Raw genomic sequence first — 23548 nt, forward strand, 5'->3', positions numbered from 1 at the left:
GGATTAGGGAAGAGGGTGCTGTTCAGAGAAGGCTTCTCTGGTAAAGAGACATTTGAGCAAAGACCTGAGGAAATGAAGGAGCTACCTATGTGGCATGTTTGAGAAAAGTGTTCATATAGGGAGATCTGCTTGGTATAGTTATAGCACTAGAAGGAAGGGCAATATGGATGTCCCAATACAAGCAAGGAGGAGAGTTAGAGGAGAAAGCCAAGTAAGAGAAAGCCAAGTTCTTTAAACCTTTTGAAGTTTACTCAGAGGTATGGGAAACCTTTAAAGGTTTTTGAGCAGAGTAGAGCCACGAATGTTACCTGTTTGGGGGAAGAATTATTCTTGTTTGTGTGTGGAAACTAGATTGTTAGTAAGGATGAAAACAGGGAGACTAGATAGGCGATTCTAAAAATCTAGGGAAGAAAGAGTGACAGTCAGAAGTGGTCAGATTCGGAATATATTTTGAAGGTAGAATTGGGAGAATTTGCTGATGAGTAAAGCAGAACTCCAAGTTTATTTTTGGCCTTAGCAATAGTCAGAATGGAGTTGTGATTCATTAAAGGGTAGTAGACCACAGGAGATTTGCAGTGAGAGATCAGTTTTGTTATTCTTAAGTTTGAGTTGACTATTAGACATGCAAGTGGAGATGTGAAAGAGGTAACGGGTATACAAATCTGGAATACAGATGAGATGTGCAGCATGGAGATAAGAATTTGGAATTAGTGTATAACTGATACTTCAAGCCTTGAGACTGAATGGGATCACCTAAGAAACAAGTATAGCTAGAGAAGGGGTCTGAGGTCTGATCTTGGCGCACAGCAATGCTTAAAGGATAGGAGGATGAGGAGGAATCAACAGGAGAAAAAAGTGCCAGTGTTGGAGAAAAAAACGAGATACTGGTGTCATAGGTGCAAAGGGAAGCAACTGTTTCTAGAAGGACTAGGTCAAAAACTGACAGGAATTAAACAAGGCCTGAGAAGTAATGTTGAATTTGGCAATGTTGAGGTTATTTGTGACACTGATAGCTCTTTTGATGAACAGTGGAGGTAAAAGCCTGATCAGAATGGAATTTTTATTGTAGAGAAGCTGAAAAGTAAGATGTTAATTGAAGAGGGCTGTGGAGTCAGTAGGGGTTTTTAAACATGGGAACCCTTATACCATATTTTTAGGCTTTGGAGATGATCCATTAGAGAAGAAAATATTACTAATAAAGAGAGAGGGGACAATTTCATGTCAGCAATTTTATCATGTATCCCCACTGAGTAAATTTTTCTTGAATGAACCGGTGAAGGGATAGAAAGTGTTTTCACCAGATGCAATATATTTTTTATTGGTGCTGAATAAAAAGTGGGATAAAAAACACTTTAACATCTTTTTCAGATGATTGTGAAAATTGATCAAGTTTTAGTCTTCCTTGGTTAGATGACCACCTTGAAGTTTACTTTTTCACCCCAGTGAGTTGGTGTTTCTCAAGTCTTTACAAGGTCTCAAGGTGTGCTACTGTGATGGGCTTGCCTGATCTTTTACTTTGTGTTCATTTTTCCCCTTTAACCTTTTAAAAAGTTGGTACATATTTCAAAAATTTGGTGACCTATTATGAACTATTTCCTTTAAAGGCATTGCGGCACAATGTGTGTGGGAACATTAAACAAGCACCCAGATGCTCCATGTTCAGATGTTCAGTCTCTCATTAACCTGATAATTTTTAGGTAGTAGTTTCAGAACCAGTGATTTGCCATTCAGTTTGTTGCTTTAAAACTGCTCTCTCTCTTATTAACCTCTGTATTTATTGAAACTTAATTAAAACTTTTAATTATGAAATATTTCAAGAATATGGGAGATTTCAGAAAATAATTTAACAAGATTTAACAAGTTTTAATTTTTGCCATATTTGTTTCAGATCTTTCTCTTTTGAAAAATACTGCAATTTACAGGATGTAAACCAAGGCATAATGAGGGGGTTGATAGAAAGAAATGGGATTGATTGACTTGGTAAAGAGAAGGCTTAAAGTAGGATGGCTGGTGTGTTCACCTATTTAGAAGTCACTAATGTGGGAAGGAGTGCATAAATTTGATGACTTAAGTACAAATAACTCTTTTAAAGAGCTATTAGTCAGTTGTTTTCTAGTCGTCAGTTGTTTTCTGGTCTATACTTATATGGAAATTTTTATAAAACATTGAAAAACATCATTGTTCAATCTATACAGATATCATTTTTATTAAGTCTATGGAGATTTTTATAAAACATTGAAAAACATCATTGTTCAATCTATACAGATACCATTTTTATTAAGTCAACAGATATCATGATTTTCCTGGTATCTTCACTGCAAAAATTGTTAACCAACAATCTTTAGAGAAATGTCAATATTATTATTTAAAAGTTGAAGGTTACTTGCACTAATTTTTAAGACATTAGAGAAAGTGAATTTTAAAAATATGTTTATAATGCTTTTTGAAGCATGACGTTTCTTTCAGTAATTAGATTTTAAAAAGGTGAAGAGTATCATTTTCAAAACTTGTTTTTTCTCTCAATTGTAGAGTATATAATTTATACCTAAGAAAAGTGGCCTAGAAAGAATATAAAAGAATGACAACTAACAGTCCTGATCTTTTCAAACTTTTTTTTAGTTTAGGAAGCTATGAGTAGCAGAGGATAAAGTCTCATAAGAAGATGATGGTTCATCTCAGGACAAGACACAGAAAAGACATTCTGGTGGACCTTTATTTGTCAGGGCATATTTCTGACTGATATCACAGAAAGCAAAAGAAAGCACTCTTTTTTTTTTTAAATCAATAGTTAAGTTTTCATAATACTAAAACAGTTGACACATGAATGTTAAATAACGGCTATGTCAATACATTTTTTTTCAGAAATAATAAATAAAGCATATATATTAAATGCAGTGTACTAACATAACAGAATTTTTACTCTCCATGTATTTGTACCTAGGGAGGCATTCATAATGTCTAGTGAGTAGTAATTTACTTTTCTGTTTTCCATTTTTTGTTTACCACATAAATTCATTGGAGTCCTCATTTTAATGTTTCTCTCTACTTGAGAAAAAGGGGTAGTGAGTGTGTGCCAACTTCTTTTATATAATGTCAGTGTTAGGGTTTTTTAAGAATTTCCTCTGCTATGCACAAAACAATAAGAAGTAAAGATTAAGGTCATCATACCCTTTGATAATTTTTTTTTTTTTTTTGGATTCAGAGTGGATAATCCTGTTTGTTGGGGTGTAAAAACTTGAGTCAGAATTTTTAAAGGAGCTCATATTCAGGAAGGTAGTGGTGCTCCATAAAGTTGTAATACAGAAGAACCAGTGTAAGGTCAGGAAAACTCTTTCTCTCTAAATAGCTAAGGCTTGAGAATCACTAGAGTTTTGGTTCGGTGAATTCAGGTTTTATTAAGGGACAGATAGACATTTTTTGGGTCTTCCAGAAGCCCATAGGTTGGGGTAGAATTAGAATTCTGCCTTTCTCAGATAACCTGGCCCAGGACTTTTCAACTGGACTACTATGGAGAGAGTTGAGATGGACACTCCTAGTATGTTGTGTATCTGTTCCATGTGTTCTCTAGGAGTAATAAGTGAACTTGTTTAGGGTTTGTGAAATGCTTTCTGACTACGCTTCTTGTTCTTAACTGGAGCTGATATAATTTTCTAGATACTTGTTTTTCCAAGGGCATTTAAAGAAAAGAGTTCTTTATCCTTAAAAAGTAAAATTAATATAATTATGGGGGTCTTTTATAATATGAAAACTTTGGTTTAGAGTTATGAGCCTAATTAGGTCTATTCTTCCTAGGGTGGGAAACCTAGGTTTAATATAAGTAAATAGTTGGGGGAAGTAAATTAAAGAGTATGAACCTTATATAAATTTCATTTTTAATAAACCATTAGATATGTTATTTATATAAAAAGTGTATATTTATGTATTATTTATATTACCCTTGCTTTCTGTGTTGTCGAGGCTCCAAGTGCGTTTTCTAATTTGACTGGAAACTGTTGAAGAGCGGTTGCTTCTTGCTTAGGAATGAGTTAGGATATTAAGTGAACTTCTTGGGTGGAAATTATGAATAGTTAAAAATTGCCCTTGAAAATCCTTCAACTGGACATGTTTGTCAAAACACTGTCTTAGTAGGTTGTATGCAGTCGTCTCTTTTTTCCAGACTTGGAAAATGATCAGTTTCTTCAAATGAACCAGGTAAAAAGTTGGCTTGTGTTTAATGGCCATGATGTGTGTGTATATATATATTTAAAAGATTTTATTTATTTATTTTGAGAGAGTGAGAGAGTGTGCGGAGGCAGCGGGGGACAGAGGGAGAGAGAATCTTAAGCAAACTCTAAGCCGAGTGTGGAGCCAGAGGCCAGGCTTGATCTCACAAAAATCAGGAGTCCAACACTCAACCTACTGTGCCACCCAGATGCCCTATTTTTTTTTTTTTTTTTTTTAAGGGAACATAGTTTTAAACATTGCAGTGCAGCAGGATGCTCACAGTTTGAGATGCATATAGTGACTCACACATGAAGGGAGCATCATAGTTTTATTGCTCATCTTCCATTCACTCTGGAGCAAGTAGTCAGTTATTAAATAGTGGCAGAAACTCCAGTATTACTGTTTCTGTCTGTCTATAACTTTATTTGGCCTGTTTCATTTGGTTGATTCAAATAGGTAAATGTGCCTGTGATATGACTCTATTGTATTAACTAACTGATGGCAATAATGTACAAGGTAGGAATAAAAGGCAAAAATCTTTAGAATTTACTGTGAAACATTACCCCCCTTTGAAATGGCATACTAGAGGATTATATATGTAATGTGTCTACGAAGGCTGGTGTTTTCTAAATTCAAATCTTGATTTAATTAACTCTTTTACAACTTACTTTTTAGAAGTAAAATATAAATATTCCAGTTTATTTTTCAAGATCTGGTTTGTTGGCATATCATTCTATTTTAAGTATTGAAATCTTAAATTCTAAGTTTACTCCTTTCACAGCCTACTCCCGTTAGTCCAGTGTTTTTATCCCTCACCTACATTATATTACTTTGACTTTTCCTGCCAGTAATTTTCTACTATCCATGATTGCCAAGAGTTAATTGGTGACTTTACATTTGTTAGGAAATATAGTTTGGCTGTTATTTGTTTATAATGAAAAATACAGTAACTATATTTTCCTAAAGTTAGGGTCAAGCAGTCAGACCCCTTTTAGAAAAACTTGCTATGTGGTATTTCAGAATAATGTGTACTAGAATTCTAGTCCACTGGTTGTTGGTCAATATCATTTCAGAAAGGGAAACATATTCCATTCAGATTTTTTTCTTCCCTAAATTGAATGTTTAAAAGGACAATTAAGTACTTCAAGACCTTTTCTTTTTTATCTGTACTTATATGCAATCAACATTCTGAAGATTCATTCAGATAATCACAGGTGGCTACTGCTGGCCAATAAAAATAGTCTTTTGGGTTTTAGTCTTTTATGAATTATATGCTAAGGTGTTAATATTTATTATTAAAAGATTTTTTCATTTATTCATTTACCATTTAGTAGGTCATACTAAATATGTAATAAAAATTACTGAGGTAACTGCTACATAGGATAGCTACATTATCTTAAAATGTATTCATTGTAGTCTTATAAACCAGAAATTTTCACCATGAACATTATGATGTGTCTTTTTTTTTTTTTTTTTAAAGATTCCATTCATTAATTTGACAGAGAGAAAGTGCAAATGGGGGAGCAGCAGGCAGAGGGAGAGTGGGAAGCAGGCCCTCTGCAAAGCAGATAGCAGGATGTGGGACTGGATCCCAGGACCCCAGAATCATGACCTGAGCCAAAGACAGACACTTAACCCTCTAAGCCATGCAGGGCCCCATGATGTGTCTTTAAGACCTCCAACTTGAACATCATTTCCTTTGGTTTGGACCTCAAATCAGAGCTTGGTCTCATCATTTAGACTCCACTGTCCTACTTGCTATGTTATAAAACCTCAATACTGGATCATACCAATCTTTGTTCCTTTGTCAGATTGTTGCCACTCTAAATTTGTGTTTTTCCAGTATAAACTGAGTATTCATTGCTACCTGAAAAAATCTTTTACTGGTTTCTTAATCAGTTTCCTAAATTATCGTTGGTGGTGAAATCAAACTTTTGCTTCTGTCTTCAAAAATTATTTTCTCATTGTCTTTTGAATTGTTCTAGCAGATCTCAAAGATTTTGGTGGAAGTTCCCTTTCACCACCTTTTTCTCTCCCTGTTCAATGCTTCACCATGTTACAATTGTATCTGTACCTCCAGGCATCCATCCCTCCCTGCTCTTCCTTCAGCAGTCTTATCTCTGCCTCATGCTTTTATTCTCATTCACTCCTATGCGTGAATAGGAGTGACTATTATGACTAAGGGACTAGTCCCTTAGTCATAATGTTCTGATTATTCAGTGTTTCCTTCTCTCTCTACTCCCTCTCTTCTCCCCTGATTATTGAATTGTGCTCAGCTCTCTCCTATATTTTCAAAAACTGTTGACCCAATGTATTTTACTATTTCTTGCCTTTCTCCTCTTCTCTGCCAGGTTCCTTGAAAAAATAGCTTGTACTCATTTTATTTCCTTATTTTCTCCCTTCCATTTATTCTTCAACCCACCGAAATGTGCTTTCTCCCCTAGTTCTTTTGAAAGTATGTGTGCTAAACTCACCTAAGACCGGGGAGTGGCCAAATACTGTGAACTCTGCAACAGCAGCTGTAACATTCTGTTCTCTTGTGGTAACACTTTCTTCATATTATAACTGCTGATCTGTTTCTTAGGACTCTATTCTTGGCCCTCTACTGTCTACTCTGAAGAGGTTTTTAGGGGTTCATGTGGATGGATTTCATGGTATTCATGTGGTTTCTGAAATGAATTATAAAATATTTATATATGTGTATGTCTGTTTTCTTCAGGAGAAAGTCCACAGGTTTATTTATATTTGACTTAAAGCAATGTATTCACTCATGGATTTAACTGCCCTGAAATCATAACTCTAAATTCTCTATTTCTAGCCCAGATCTTTGATAAGGAATCCAAAACTGGTGTTTATCTTACTTGATGGCACATGATCAAAACTTTCCAAAGTAGAATTATTCAGTCATCTTTCCTCTTCCGGTGTGGCATCTATTACATATATATGCCACTATTCTGCCTCTCCTGAATAACAAATTTGGGTGTCCTGCTCCTTTCCCCTTCATCTTCACAGCATATCCTACCCATTCTCTCTTTCAATTGTAAGTATCTCTCAAATTCATCTTCCCTGCTTTTTCTTGCCTTAATTCCACCCTCTTTATCTTATGTCTGGTTTATTGTAATAAATAACTTTACAACTGATTTGCTGGTCTCCAGTTTGACCCACATTTAATCTGTTCACCAAACTTAAATCTGAGTAATTTTTCTACTGTATGTTAATTTTTTTCAGTGACTCGGGTTGTCAGGATAAAAAGTGCTTAAATTGAAACATGGTGTTGGGTCTCTGCTAACATCTTCATTCTTATTACATGAGTCTCCAAATGTACATTATTTAGTTTTCTCCTTCATGCCCTTACCTTTTCTTCTCTACTAGGCAATTCATTCAAGCCCTGTAAATCTCAACTTCAGTCCTTAGCTACCTTCCTCCCATTCTCTTAGATGTTCCACCTGTGTCTTCCTACAGTTATAGCTGCATAATTATTGTCACTCTTCTTACCCATACTGTAAGCTTGTTATTCAGAGCAAGTGTGGTCATAACTCTAATTTTTTTTTAAATCTTTTAGAGCCTCACAATGTGTCTAATGTATAACTGGTCATATATAGTTATTTGCTAATTAAATAAATAACCAAGATGTAAAATTTGTTTCTCATTTTGACTTTTATGCATTTAGGTATCCTTAAGTGTTAGTAATCTTTTTTTTTTACTGGTACAAACTACAGTGAGTTTTGAAGAACAGAATTCTGTAAATCTTATTTATACCCAGTATCTAAAACTGTTCTTTGTAAATCAGAGAAACTCAGCTATTTGTCAATAAATGATTTAGAGGTGATCATGAACAAATGAGCTATTACATTTTTGAAGTGTTAGTGTTAAACCTGAGGAAGAAAACAGAAAACAAATAAAAAAATCAAGTAGTATGGGTTACTTAGTTTTCTTGACAACTATAGTTCATATTGGTCATTTTGATGAGACCTTAGGGAGTTTTAAAGTTTCCTATTAGATGTGACAACATCTAACATCTAATGTAGGATGTGACAACAGTGTGACCTCATTAGCAGGCCATGCTTTTAGATCTCTTCTTAGAGTCTGGGCGTATTATCTTGTTTGTTAGGATTTGTTAGGCTTGTGAATTAGACTTCATCCATCTTTATTCTCATGCCCTACTGTTTTTAGAGAAGAACAGGGGATTCAGGAGATTATAGTGGGTTATGTCAAAATGATTGAAGTAGTGGTTCCAAATACCCGTTTTATTCATAGAACATAACTGAGGCAGAGTATTCCATATAGCAGAATATTCCATGTAGTGTATGTCTTTTGTTATGATGTTGCGTTTTGAAAATACTAATTTATGTGGTAAAAGGCACGTTCTGAGGCAGATTATATTCAGTTTTCTGTCAAGATCTTTAAACTTCTGGGTTAATGTCAATCATTATGAATAGAATGCCTATCTTGATAGTCTCTTAATCTGGACAGAGAATTTAAACCTCAGTGCCCAAAGACATTGTGACCCTTACTTCTCCACATGGATAATAGTAACTATATGTTCCATCCTTGGGAGAATTGAGAAAAAAGTCACTCAAGTCACTCTCAGTTAAGACTTGATTCTCTCACAGACCATGGTTGAGAAAGGCTCCTAGAAAACAGGTTGTGCACTTAAAATTAAGCTCAGGTCACTAAATTCTTAGTAGGTGGAAACTCCTTGATCCCTATTGATTTGAGACAAAATTGAATGTGATTTAAGAATGAAAGATAATAAAAAAGAAAAAAAGAAGAATGAAAGATAATATCCCTAAAACAGTTGTTTTCAAAGTGTGGTCCTTGACCTGAACTTGTTGGAAATGTAAAATTCTTATGCCTCATCTCAATGTCATCTAATCTACTGAGTCAAAATTGGGGATGAGGAGTAGAGGCAGGGGCTTATTAGTTTTAGCTGGGTAACTGATGCATACTAAGATTTGAGAATCCGTTCTGTGCTATTTACCCCTGCTTTCATTTCTTCTTCCATATGCTCCAGACAGTATTTACCCAGTATTAGAAAAATCCAGATGTGATTCCATGAGTCATTTTGTTTTCAGAAATACTCTCCTAAATTCACTCCCAATGAGTAGTTGAAATTTAAAGTCAGCTAGGTAGGGTGTTTATTTGCAAATTAGGTCATTTTACTTTTCTGATTAAAATTCTTTGGTGTGATATAGGGCATCCAAATCTTTTCTCCCCCCAGACATTTTCATACCATTTTCTTATTGATTTGGAATGCAATCATTTGTGTTTTTTTTTGTTTTTTTTTTTTTACTTTATCTTTGATGTTTCTAATTTCTAGTCTATTGTATTTTGCTCAGAAAATAGAATCTGTATCAGGAGTCAGCAAACTAATTTGGTCACCCAGAGCCCAATAATAGTTTTATACTTTTGAAGTGTTGTTTAAAACAAAAGCAAAAACACATCCCAAAAAGTGACAAAGTCTGCCTGTGGTCTCCCATATCTAACCTATTTGTTCTCTCTTTCCCCAGAAAAAGTTTGTTGACCCTGATCTGAGTGGTACTTATTCTTTGAAATTTGTTGAAATTTGCTTTACGGCCTAATATACACAGACTACTTCATTAAACATGTACTCGTGAAGAGTATATATTTTCTCATCATTAGGTACAGATTTCTGTATATGTTCATTAAATTAAACTTACTAGTTTCATTGCTCAAGTCCCCTATATAACTTTACTGAATTTTTTAGGGCGTTGGTTTGACCTCTCAATAATGAAATACTGAACTTTCACTTTGATGTTGCACTTGTGACTTTTTCTGGAGTTCTGTTTGTTTGAATTTATTTTGAGGCTCTTTCATCAGGGCATGCAAATTGAAAATTTTTATATTTTCTTAGTGAGATGTAATTTTTATTATTATGTAGGGAGGATTTTTTTAATCCTTTATAATACCTTTTGTTTTAAAGTCTGTTTTGTCTGATTTGATAAATTTTGGTAAAGCCACCAGCTACTTTTGGTTATAACTTACAGGAAGATCTTATTCAATCCAAGCTTCTTTGTCTTATGTTTTAGGTGTAACTCTGATGTTCACTTGTGTGCCATTTAGTAATTCTGTTGATCTTTTGCATGTTAAGTTTAATTATTGTGAATATTCATATATTTGGACTTCTTCCTCTTCATCTCTCTTAATGTCTAATTTGTTTATTTATGACAGCACACTGGGTTACTTCTTCAGATCTTTATTTCAGGTCACTAGTTTTCTCCTATTCTTTAACCCTTATTGATTGTTTTTAAATTTAATAAATATATTTATTTCTAAAACTCATATTTTCAAATTTGCCTGGTCATTTTTTATTATTATTCGTTGTTAAATTCTCTCTTATTTTGTTAAACATTTCAGTTATTTTGTTTATAATTATTCTAATATAGGACTCAGAGATTTTTTTTAAGTATTAAGCTTTGTAATAACTTTCAAGGATATAAACAATAAAGAAGAAGAGCAGAATCAGGTCATGGTCTGAAATATTCTATATGGTCCCCCTGGTTCTTTTCCTTCCCACATTGAACACATGTTCTTTGACCCAAAATAATCAATGAGTTCGCTTAATTGAGGTTTGTGGAACATTTCACACTGTAGGAAGTTTCTGGACTATAAAACATCTTTATTTCAGACTCTGGAGTGGGATTTCATAAGCTCTGCATTATTTACAGTTTGGACTGGATAATTCTTTGTTGTGGAGAGACTGTCCTGTGCATTGTAGGATGTTGAGCAGCATCACTGGCCTCTCTGACAGAAGCTAGTCATACTCCCCACTCTCCAGTTGTGATAACTTGTGATAACTCAGAATGTCGCCAGATATTGCCTACTGTCCTATGTGAGGCAGAATCATCCCTGAGAACTGTCCTAGAGACTTAAATACCTTTTGTGACATTCTGCAGGGAGCCATGCATGCCTTATGAACCTATAGATTATAGTTTTGTTATAATAAGCAATCTTAACCCAGAATGACCCTCCAACAGTGTTTCATAGATAAAGACTCCCCTCATAGTCAGTATTATTAGTCTGTTTGCCAGAAGGTTTAGTTGTTTAGTTGTCAGCATATAAACAGGGAGATCAGATCATCTGACTTCTTTATTTTCCTGGGAGTGCTCTCCTTCCCCAGCTGCTTTAATTTTTTCCTTCTGTTCTTCAGCCTCTCTGTTACCATTATCTCCCTTTCTCCATTTTTTTTCTTTTACTATTTTCCAGATAATTACCGAGTACACAGAGTATTCCCAGACTATTCCATTTGTTAGGACAGACCAGTAAATAAAGGTCTTTTTTTTTGGTTAAGAAGCAAGACAACAAGTAAACAAACAGGAGAATATCATATTAATTAGTATAAGGAGAATTGAAATTCTGTGTTTTGAGAGATAGGAAGTGGATAGCTATGCTTTCCTAGATTGAATAGTCAACAAAGTCCCATCTCAGAAGGTGTCTTGTGTCAAGGAGTCTGTTAAATGAACATCAGAAGAGAATTTCAAACAGAGGGAACCATTAATGCAAATGCATTTAGATAGAAACATGCTTGATACTTCAAGAAGAGAAAAAGCCAGTGAGACTCTGAAAGCAAGGAATAATGTGAGATGAAATCGGTGAGCATAAAACAAAATTGAAGAAAAGATGGGAAAATGCTTTCCTATCTTTCAGTGAGACTGGCATTGGTCGTATAGTAGTGGAGTCCTTGGGAATCTATAAAACTCATTTTGAAGGGATGTCGTGGTAGTACCCACAAACAGGTGTTTTTGTGTTTCTTTTTCCTTTAGCCATAGCCAGTGTAGTTATTAAAAAAACTTCATGGGTTAAAAATGTTTCAGGAGAACTTTTCAGCATTGCGTTTTAACTAATTGGTTTTTCTTTTCTCTTGTACAGGTCAATTTGTTGAGTTTGATTACTTCTCCATCTTCCTCCCAACAAATAAATACCATTTTGTTTTGTTTCAGTTTCAGGTTTCTCCTTGTATGGATCACTGATTGAATAATAGATGGCTTTACCACGTCTCACAGGAGCTTTGCGCTCCTTTTCAAATGTCACCAAGCAAGATAATTATAATGAAGAAGTGGCTGACTTAAAGGTAAACTTTTCAGATGAAAAACATTATCTAAATGTACAATGTGAGCAGATAATTGACACTTTTTTTCTCAGGTCTTTGTACTTAAAATGGTAAGTTTTATTTTGTTTGGTGTGATACCAAGAAGGGGAATGGGTAATGATGTTTCCTATGAGCATACTTACCTTAAGCACTTAGGACTGTATGTCAAAGAGAATAATCAGAACCATGATAGTAAATTCTTTGTTAACTTTTGTTGCTAAGATATCTGCCACAGTTAATTTTATAATTTAATCCAGTCATTTAACTCTGGAACATCTGAGTAAGTTTATGGGTCTCTGGTAAAACTTTTATCAAATGGACAGAAATAATGTCTTTACCGTAACATGGAAAATATGAATATTAATGTCTTAAAAGCAGTGGCTTATCTCATAATTGACTTCTGTCTGGTCCTTATAATGACTTGTGGACTTTATAGGCCTGAAAGTGTATTAACTGTATATATGAACATGTGAGCTATATAATATATATATGAAGGAATTGACCCTGTGTTGTTTAAAAAAAAAAAAATAGTTACTTTGTTTTCTAATAGTTTGGAATTTTATTGTTCATAGTCCTTAGGCCGTTTTTAGAATTAATGTCTTCATTTGAACATTGATAGTAGGAAGAGATTTGTTTGTAGTCTTTAGATAGAATTTTCTTCTAACAGTGATACAGTTTTGCTACAGAAAACAGTTCACATTCTTTATAGTGGGAGCTGGTTTGCATTTTCATGGCAATAAAAATAAAGGTATAGTCTATACAGTTAATTTATATTACTATCTTAAACTTGAATTGTTTTCTCTAACCAAAGCCCCTTTTAAAAGTTACTTTATATTAGAAATACAATAGGAGATTTTAAAATTTGGAAATATATACCATGTCATTTCATTTATTCTTACAGACTTTTAGATACTTCTTTTTTTCCTGAGGAAAGAAAGTGGCAGATCTAATGAGCCTTATTTTGTTATTTTCTATCTGCTTTTTTTTTTTTTTTTTTTTTTTTAAAGAAAGAGAGAGGGAGGAGGGGATGGGGGTAGGGCAGAAGGAGAGGAAGAAAAAGACTCTTAAATTAGTACCTGAATGGTGCAGTCTGTTAAGCATCCATCTCTTTGTTTCTACTCAGGTTGTGATCTCAGGGTCCTGGGATTGAGTGCCATGTTGGGCTCCACACCTATTTGACAGACAGAGATCACAAGTAGGCAGAGAGGCAGGCAGAGAGAGAGTGGAGGGGCAGGGGAGCAGGCTTCCCACTGAACAGAGAGCCCGATGTGGGGCTCCATCCTAAGACCCTGGGATCATGACCTGAGCTGAAGGCAGAGGCTTAACGCACTGAGCCACTCAGGTGCCCCTTAATGTAACTTTTTATCTTGAGTTATAGCCAACAATATAAATGAGAGAATAGTAAGCACCCCAGGATGTTGGACTTTTTCCTTTGTTCCTTTTTCCTTTGCTGTATGAAAATAATTGCATAATGAAAATTCATTGTGATCAAAACTATAAAAAATAAAGTTTTTTTAAACAGACGAGATTTTTTAAAATCACACTTCAATAAAGCTCCTTCTGGGAGCTTAGTTACAAAGCAATTTTGAATTCTTGTGGGTGGTGCCATGTTGTGTAATGTAATGCAGAATATATGTGGTAAGTGATGGCTTTGAGGAGACCATTAACCAGTGTCACTGTATTATGCTGTTTCAGGTGAAGCGGTCTAAACTTCATGAACAAATTGTAGATTTGGATGTGATGTGGAAGAAGATAGTAAAATTTTTGAATGAAAATCTGGACAAGAGTGAAATGCAAAGTGTAAATGAAGACTTAAATGATATATTACAGGCTGCAAAACAGATAGGTATGGTTTTGTTTTGTTTTGTTCTGTTTTATTTTGTTCAGTAGGGTTTGAAAATAGATTCCTTTTAAACTGTATACTATACAGGGAAAGGCTCAAGTTTCCAGACAAGTATTTATAACTATAAAAGATAGTCTTACCTATCTAGGGGCTCGGGATAGTGTCATGAAGTAGAATTAAATTAGTACTTATTATACAATTAATCATGGTTCATAAGAATTTAGAGTTTGAAAACCACTATTATGTTTGAAATAAGGAGAGAGTAAATGATAATTTTAATGTAGCTTGAAGGAACCTTAAAAGCCACGGGGATCAGTTTCTTAAAGAGGCCCGCCAGCACATAGTGAGGGGCAGCACTAAAGCTAAATTTTGCTTCAGTTTTGCACACTAATATTCTCATCAATTGATTATATTTGAAAGAAATTATAATTAGAGTTTGTTATACCACATATTACTATAATTTACTTTCCCGAAGTGAAAAACAAAACCAAAATAAAACAAATGGTTTTTTGGTAAAACATCTGAGTTTGTTCATTGAGATTCATCCTCTTTCTAGACTCTGATAACTAAAAAAGCATAGTTAACACTACTGTTGATCTAAATTTTCCAGATTCAGGTTTGTACCCAAAAACTTCATGCTGATATTCAGGTCCTGTGAGATCTGGCCTCCACGTTTCTTCTGACTTCAAGTCATCCTTGTCCTCACCAATTGTGCTTCATGAGACACTGGCCTTTTCTCACATCCTCAATCCCAGTTAGTGCAGGTCTTTATACATGTTATTCCCTCTGTGGAGAATGTCCTTCTGTCCTACTCTTAGAGTGGGTAGATCCTTGTTATTTTGAACTTAGCCAAAAACTTATTTCCTTAATGAGGTCCTGACGGACCATCCAGTCTCAAGTTGTTCCCCAGTCATGCTTTTGTCTTAAAACCTCAGTAGCATTTTTCTCCTTAACGTGTATCGTTATCTGATATTTTCCTTGTTTGTTTATTGCCTGTGTTTTGCTGCTAGGATGTAACTTTCATGAGGATAGGATCTTATTTTTCTTGTTCAATGCTTCAAGCTGGGTGCTTAGAATAGTGTTTGGCATGTTTCGAGCCTTAGGATTCACTTGATAAATAAATGAAAAAGTTTTCTCTGCTGATTTCTTGGTAGAGGGAAAATTTAGATTCTTTGTCGTATGCTGGTTGGCAGTGCTCTTCCTTACACGAACTTTGGGGAGGGTTTTCCTATTATCTCTCATATACTTATTTATGATAATCAGTTCTTTATATTTATTCTTCAAATATTTTGACTTTGATATATTATTTAATTATCATTGGTTTGTAATATAGTATAATATTTAAATTTAATGTCCTCATTGTTTTAAGTTGTGAAAGTACAAAGTGGATGTCATGTATACATTATCTTCTGAACTTCAAGTGCTTTATTAAGGAAGGGATTTTTGTTTGTTTGTTTGTTTAAGTCTAGGGAAAATGAAGTGCACTTTGATGAGATTTGTAATAGCATTTGGCATAATATTTAAAAAATATAGAAGGAGTTAGATTCATTGGAAAATTGTAGTGCAAATGCAGTCTCCAGTTTACCAACATCAACTTGACTAGGATCTTAACCTTTCTGGACTTCACTGTTTTCATTTCTAAGATGTTGGGGCCATTGCGGGGGCAGTTGTGATCTGACTAAAATACTTTTTCAAAAACTGTGGAAAGTGTCTATCTTCTTCTTTAGTTCAGTTTTAAAGATAATTTCAAATACTTAGCAAAAAAGTATTAAAATGTTGAGTTTATTCAGTCCCGTGACTAAATTATTTCTTTATTTAAATTACATGGAAATTAAGATTTTTTAAGAAATAAGGTACTCTTTGGACTTCTTCCCTGAAATATCTCTGACAAGTCAGAAATCATTGCTTTAAATATCAGTCATTTAATGTAATCCTAGGAGTTTTGCCAATATCTGATTCATGCTCAGGGACTAATCTATTCATTGATGTTTTTAAGGATTGATTATTTTGAGATGTAATATCTCAAAAGAATATTTTCATGACAGAGAAACCTTAGAGTTGGATTTAGGGAGATGCTCTATCATATCTACTTTTTAATCCTGTTTTAAGTTGAGTAACTATTAACTCTATTGATACTAATAGTTGCCTAGTAGTCAGCCATGCTTTCTGAATGACAGTAATGGTGATAATGGAAGTATAATTAAAATTAGCAGCTTTGGAAAAGTTAGTCACTTGGGAAAAATGTTTTTATGATTTCTTATATTGCTCTTTCACACAGCTAATTTGGTATAATTGTATTAAAGAGGTAGAGCAAAAGAATAAAGAAAGAACAACAATCACTTATATTTTACTTGAATATATTAGTAGAAGGTACTTATTTAAGACCATGTATACTGACTAGTCATTATAATGGGTATTTTAAGCTGGTAAGGGACATCAGAGAACATTGTTCCATTCCTTTCACTTACTATGTAAATTAACAGAACCCATAAAGGTTAACTGAAGCCCTTGATTCATTCATGGTGAAGATAGGCTAGACCCAAATTCTGAAATAGAAACATGATGGAAATACTAGATTCTTTTCTTTATTTGTAGTCTGATGTCGGGTTCCATTAAGTCTGCTTTTCCCCATTCTTAAATTTACTCTTTCTGTCTTATTTACTTTAATTTAGACTTTTAACATGTCGTCTGATTACTATAGTAGCCTATTGCCTCAGCCTTCCTTTCCTATTTAACTTCTTCACTGTTACTAGACTGATCTTTTTTATTCCCATATTACTCTTAGACCAAATTCCTTAGAATGGACATAAGAAAATTCCTTAGAATGGACATAAGAAAATTCCTTAGAATGGACATAAGAAAAGCTTCTTTATGAATTGAAACAATTTACCTTTTCACTTCTTTGCCATTCTATCATATGTAATCTTTACTACTACTTATATGCAATGTTTACTAACTTAATTTCTTTAACAGTGCTTACTGCTTTTTTCTGTCTTATTGTATGTTAAAATAACTTTCCCCATTGTGTTCACCTGGTGAAATGCTTTTCATCCCTGAAAAAATGGCTTAGACTTCATTCATGTCATCTGTTACTCTTTTTTCTAATCTTAGTAGATGGTGTTCCATTAGACTATCATCTATTCCATACTTTATTATAATATGGAATACTAATACCTAATATGGTGCAATGGATATAGTAGATGTTCAATAATTAATAATTAAGTAATCTTTTGAGAACTCAACTAAAAGTTTTCTGTGATCTTTATTACTTCTGATGCTAACAGCTTTTTGTTATTGTTATTTTAAAGTATTTTTTTCCTCTCAAACTTACATTTAATTATTCCTGTACCTTTTTACAATTTTATTCTCCCCAAAGATTATTTTAATAGTAAAACTTAGCTTTAGGGAGCAAACATTATAAATTATTTGAAAGTAGTATTCTTGACCCTGAATCTTAGTTTATTTAAATACTCATTGTAGACATAGCTATCTCCTCCATGGATTTAAAAAGATATGCATAATCATATTAACCTATATTATATTGGCAATGAAACTTTATCAGTATGTTTTATGTACTCTAAGTAGAAATGTCTTTGAAAATAAAGAGGTCAAGATTAAAAAATGCATCATGTATTAAGCATGTGTATCTGTTACTTAATACTCATTTTGGGAAGCTGATAAGACCTCCACCGGGTAGATAGAAAAACTAGAGTGGAGGTCAAGAATGGAGGAAAGGTCAGTAGACAGACCCTGAAGTTCCCTACTCTGCTCTGTGACTGAATCTCTCTCAGAGCCAGAACAGAATGATCTCATAATTTTATTCATATTATTTCACCATGCACAGACCTGTTTGTTTTGACTTCTCTGATTTATAACTCCTGTCTTATTTGGGTTTCAACATTCTTTTGCATTTTACCTTTAATAACTTCGCCTTTAAGAAAAGTATGAGTCAAAATGTAGGTTGGACAAAAGTGACTTGCAACAATGTGGCATAGGGAATTTGGTAATCCATTACATTTTATGAGTTGTAAAGAATAATAAGGTTTTCCTACAAAAAGTGAGGAATTAAAACTGAGGGTAGAAATCAGTTTATGGAAAAGGCTTAAAAAGATATTAGGATCTGGAAATCCTGTCTATGGAAGACACACTACGCATTTAGAATAAAGGCCTGTTGTGTATTGGGAAGTGGCAAGAAATTTTGCAGGAGTATTTGTGGAAAGTAGCTATCTTGAAAATTGCAGATTCCAAAAATGTTTGGAGTTCCATTTCCCATAAATTGGCAGACAGGTTAATTTGGAATAACTCTCTGCTGAGAATAACTAGAAAAACTGTAAGATATAAAATTTGTTTAATTGCATCAGAGTCTACCAAAGGGATGAATTATGGGGCTGAGATCTGGAAGCAGACATAAACCCAGAAATATGATCCTGGATTTTGGGCCACTTTTTCCTAGAGGTGACTGTTCATTCCAGAAGAGGCAGCTGGAAGAAGAGGAGAATGAGAAGAAGAGAAAAGCTTTTAACAGATTCAAAGAACTAAGATGACAAAAATGACTAAAATGGCCAAAAGTGGAAATAGAAAATCTGAATACTTGACTTAAAGAAACTGAATCTGTAATTAAAAACCTTCTCACGAAGAAATTTGTATGCCTTGATGGCTTTACTGGAGAATGTCATATAATGTCATTTGAAGAGGCATGAGGTTATTATTTGTAGATTAAAGAAGGTTACAGGCATATAATAATTCAATGTACTATCCTTGATTGAATTCTGAATTGGAAAAAAATAATAAAAATATTGGGGGGACCATTATGGTAGACATTTAAATATATACTCTGGATATCATGAGGTAATATTATATCTCAAGTGAGTCAGTGGTTTAGTGGCCGTTTAAGTATATCCTGAATCTCAGGAGATGCATACTGCAGTATTTATAGTGAAGTGTCATGGAGACTGCAATATACTGTCAAATGGATCAATAAAAAAATACATATGAAATGTGTGTGTGAGAGGGAACACAAATCCACATGAATGCATAAAATGTTACTGGATTAATAGGGAAAAATAAGGTGATTTATGAAGGTTTGAAATCACATGATTAGTAGATGAAGAAAAAGCATTTTTTTTGAACATCTAAAATCAATTACGATAAAAATTCTTAGCCAACTAGGAATAGAACTTCCCTAATTTGACAAATAATATATGAAAAAAGCCTGGATCAAATATCATATGTTATGATGCAGTGTTGAAAAAGCTTTTCCCTTGAGGTAGGAAATTAGACAATGCCCTTCACCACTTCTTTTTCTCACTGTACTGAAGGTCCTTGCTGAAAAGGCAAGAAAGAGTATAAAGATTCATTGAAAGTCCCATTTTTCACATAACTATTTTTAGAATATGAATTTAGCAAGGCCAATATAAAAATCAATTTTATTTCTGCTTACCAGCAGCAAATTTAAAATGCTATTTACAAAAGCATTAAAAATCATCAAATATCTAGAAGTAAATTTAACAAAAGGTGAGAAAGATTTCCTCATTGAAGACTGAAATATTGAGAAATTAAAGAAGACCTAAATAAATACAATAATGTACAAAGGATTAGAAGACTCATTATTATAAGATACCACCTTTACCCATATTGACCGAGAGATTCATGCAATTCCAATCAGACTGTCAGCGGGTTTGTTTTTGAGGATGTGCATTTGTGTGTGGAAATTGACAAGATAATCTGAAAATTATATGGAAATTCAAAGGCAAAGAGCAGCCAAGCCAATTTTGAAAAATTAAGAGGGAACATTGATTGTACTGTATATTAAGACTTGTTATAAAGATAGTAAATTATAAGTGAGATGTTGGACTGAAGATAGATAAATAGACGAGTGGGGTGGCATAGAGTCTAGAAACTGACCTACGAATATTAGGGCTCTTCCTTTACCACGAAGGTCATCAAGTAGTGAAACATGGCTGTTTTTTCAGTGCATGATGCTGGGTCAGCTGTATATGCATATGAAAAAATTAAACCTGTACAAATAATTCTAAGCAGCCTATTGAACGAAACGTGAAGCTTGAGGTAATAAATCCTTTAAAAGATAATAAAGAAGAATATCTTCATGATCTCCAATATGGAAAATTATTAAATAGTAAATAACACTCTTAAAGGAAATGATGGTAAATTGGACTACGTGAAAACTGATATTTTTTTATTCGTTGAGAGTAAAAAGACAAGTCACAGAATAGGAGGATATAGCTTCATATATAACCCAAAAGAGAGTTTGTATCTATATTAAATATGAACTTCTACAAATTAATAAGAAAAGGTAATCCTATATAAAAAGGAGCAAGAGCCTTAAATAAGCACTTTGCAGAAGACAGTTGAATGTCCAGTAAACATGAAAAGGTGTCCAACCTTATTAGTAGTCAAAGAGATGGCACTACATGCACATCAGAATGATTAAAATTTTAAAAAATGATATACCGGTTGTTGGTCGGGCTCAAGATTATGAAATAACAATTCTCATCCACTACTCACTGTGTTTTAAATTGGTATGACTGCTTTGAATAACTGTTTTATGATATCTGCTGTGGTTGTACAATGTTATTTTAAGTCTTGGTATATATTATCCAGTAATGTGTACATAAATTTCCAATAAAAATGCCTGTACATGTATGCAAAAGACCAGTGCATGATTTGTAATAGTCTTAATAGTGAATAGTCCAATTCACTATTAAATAATGGCATAGAAAAATATGATACGTAGACTACCTTATAATAATAATGAACTCTAACTACATGTGACATTGTAAATGGATCTTATAATGTTGAATGAAAGCAGCCAAACACAAAAGAACAGATAGGATAATGATTCTGTTTTTATGAAATTGAAAACTAGGCATGCTTGATCTCTCACTCAGAAGTCAGGATATTGGCTATTTTTGAGGAAGCAGGAAATGATGGAGTAGATTTTGCAGTTTCTGGGGAGTTGATAATACTTGCTATCTAGAAGTAGCTATCCAGATTAATATTAAATAGGTGCACTCATTTTGTGATAATTCTTTGAGCTGTATGTATACTGTGTATGTTCTTGTTTTATTCAATAAAAAGTAAAAATTATGGCTTTTCCTATTATTATTTTTCTTAAAATATTTCAGACTGATAACATAATAAATGCCTGTGTATTCACAGGTCAGCTTAACACTCGGCTAGCTATCTTTCCTTCAGTATTTATTTTTTAAGTAATCAATTTTTTTTTAAGATTTTTATTTGAAAGAGAGAACATGGGGGGAGGGCAGGGAGGGACAGAGGGAAAAGAGGAAGGAGACTCCCCACTGAATTAGGGAGCCCAATGTGGGCCTTGATCCCGGTACCCTGGGATCATGACCTAAGCTGAAGGCAGTTGCTTAATCAACTGAGCCACCCAAGTGCGCCTAAGAAATAAAATCTTAATGATATGGTCAGAACTCCTTATAGACCCTGCTCAGCCTCTGGTACTAAATATCATAAGTATAATAAATAAATCTGTGTTATTCTCATGCTTATTTTTATTACATATATTTATACATTCATAAATATGCATTAGGAATGTATTCAGCTCAAATATCAAGCCTGCTATGGTAACAAAGACCAAATGAGTTTATATGTTTCATCTTACAAACTCCCTCTGTAGGATTCAGTAACTTGGCAATGTTAGGAACCAAGGCTGTGATGGCTTGGCTTTTTCTTCTGTTTGTTGCCTTTTGTTCACCACTTGCTCCACTTCTAGCCATCATATCTACACAAGATGTTTCTTGTTTAATTTTCTGAGAATAGATTATGTCACTAGATTTTCTGATAATCAAACCACCTTTTCATTTCTGAATAAACTCTACTTTCCGATAGTTTACTTTTAGATACATGGATGGATCCATTAAGTTAATACTTTGTTTGGAATATTCACAACTGTATTTTTTATTCCATGTATGCTGTTTTGTTTTCATAAAATTATTTTCTTACAGTTTAGGATGATTTAAAGCTATCAGTTAATAGACGTGATGTAAATACAATTCTTTCATTTACTAGTGAGTAGCTAATTAATATCACTAATCCTGTTTCCTCAGTGATGATAATTCTTATTTTGTATAGTTGTGGTATGAAGTAGTACCAGAAGTCTGTAGAGTAAAACTGAGTAAATGGCTGTCAGTGAATGATTTTATTATAAACTATAAATGATTTTATTATAAACTATTTGTTTATAAATAAATAAATAGTTTTTTATTATTTTATTATAAACAAATAGTTTATAATAAAATCATTTATAGTTTGTAATTTTTTTTTTTTCCTTTTTTACCAATAGCCTTGGTAAACAAATAGTTCTGTGTATAAGGTCAGGAACTGTGCTTGGGTGTGTCTGGAAGGAATTCATCAAGAAGAACACTGGGACAGATTTAGATTTTGTTTTAAATAGTTAGGATCAAAGTTGTTAAATTTATGTCTGTTTCATGGAGGTTTCTGGGAGAAATTACAAAGTAAAAGCTGAATAACTTAATGAAATCATACATGACTGAAGATGTATCAGCTGTATAAACAGGCAGTTCAGATTACTTGAGGATATAGCAAAACAGTAAATTGAATGGACATTATAGCAATGCAAGAGTTGGAAATAGGATCAGATCTTCACAGTTTAGTTTATCATTATATTATTCTTCATTACAAATGATTATAATTTCCTAAGCAATTTGCACTGCATTTCTTAGTAGAGGCATTTGTAAGGTTGCAGTTGATTGTCCTGGCAGTATTAACAAGTATAACATTACTAAACATCTGATAAGTGGGGACAGAACTGAAGTATATACTTTATATCATCCTTTTTTAAAGGTGTTTCTTTGGACATTAATAAATTTAAAATGCTAGGTCAATCTCAGTAAGCTATGTTATTTGTTCAAAGGTACAGTTTCTTTAATGATGCTCAAAATGATGGTTTTATGTAGGAAACTCTTATATAAAATTAACATTTTTATGTTAGCTGTTTCATTGCTTGGGAAGTCAAGTTATAATTTGATGAAGGATTTAATAGTACTAGAAATAGCAATATAGGGGCTAGATGCTGACTTGAAGCCTACACTGTAAGATGAGTATTCATATTTTGTAGTGAATATACATAAAATTGAATGGCTGACTAAAAGATGGGGAAGTGCTTTGGACTATTTTTAATCTCTTGTACTGCTCTTTTTCTCTACTAAGTATGTTTCTCTGTTTGTTTTCCTTTAATAATTTGCTCACCCTGAAGGCAATAATTTCTGTGTAAGTGCAGGAATAATTTCAATGTGTAAGCAAGTCCTTTAAGATACTATATTGAATATTTCTTGAATACTAAGCCTACTTAATGTGAGGTTTTGCTGAAGGTGCTTTGATGCAGAGTT

General features: G+C 33.5%; 1 protein-coding gene across 1 annotated transcript in view; it reads left to right on the forward strand.

Annotated features, from left to right (window-relative positions):
* Positions 1–23548, forward strand: part of ASCC3 (activating signal cointegrator 1 complex subunit 3) — a 344503-nt gene that overhangs the window by 5797 nt on the left and 315158 nt on the right. The window contains exons 2-3 of the mRNA XM_059177004.1: positions 12165–12295; positions 14009–14159. Coding sequence (XP_059032987.1) covers positions 12206–12295; positions 14009–14159 — 241 coding nt within the window. The 5' untranslated portion in view covers positions 12165–12205. The remainder of the gene's footprint in view (positions 1–12164; positions 12296–14008; positions 14160–23548) is intronic.

The sequence above is a fragment of the Mustela lutreola genome, chromosome 6 (assembly GCF_030435805.1).
Source record: "Mustela lutreola isolate mMusLut2 chromosome 6, mMusLut2.pri, whole genome shotgun sequence".
In the NCBI taxonomy this organism is placed as follows: Eukaryota; Metazoa; Chordata; class Mammalia; order Carnivora; family Mustelidae; genus Mustela; species Mustela lutreola.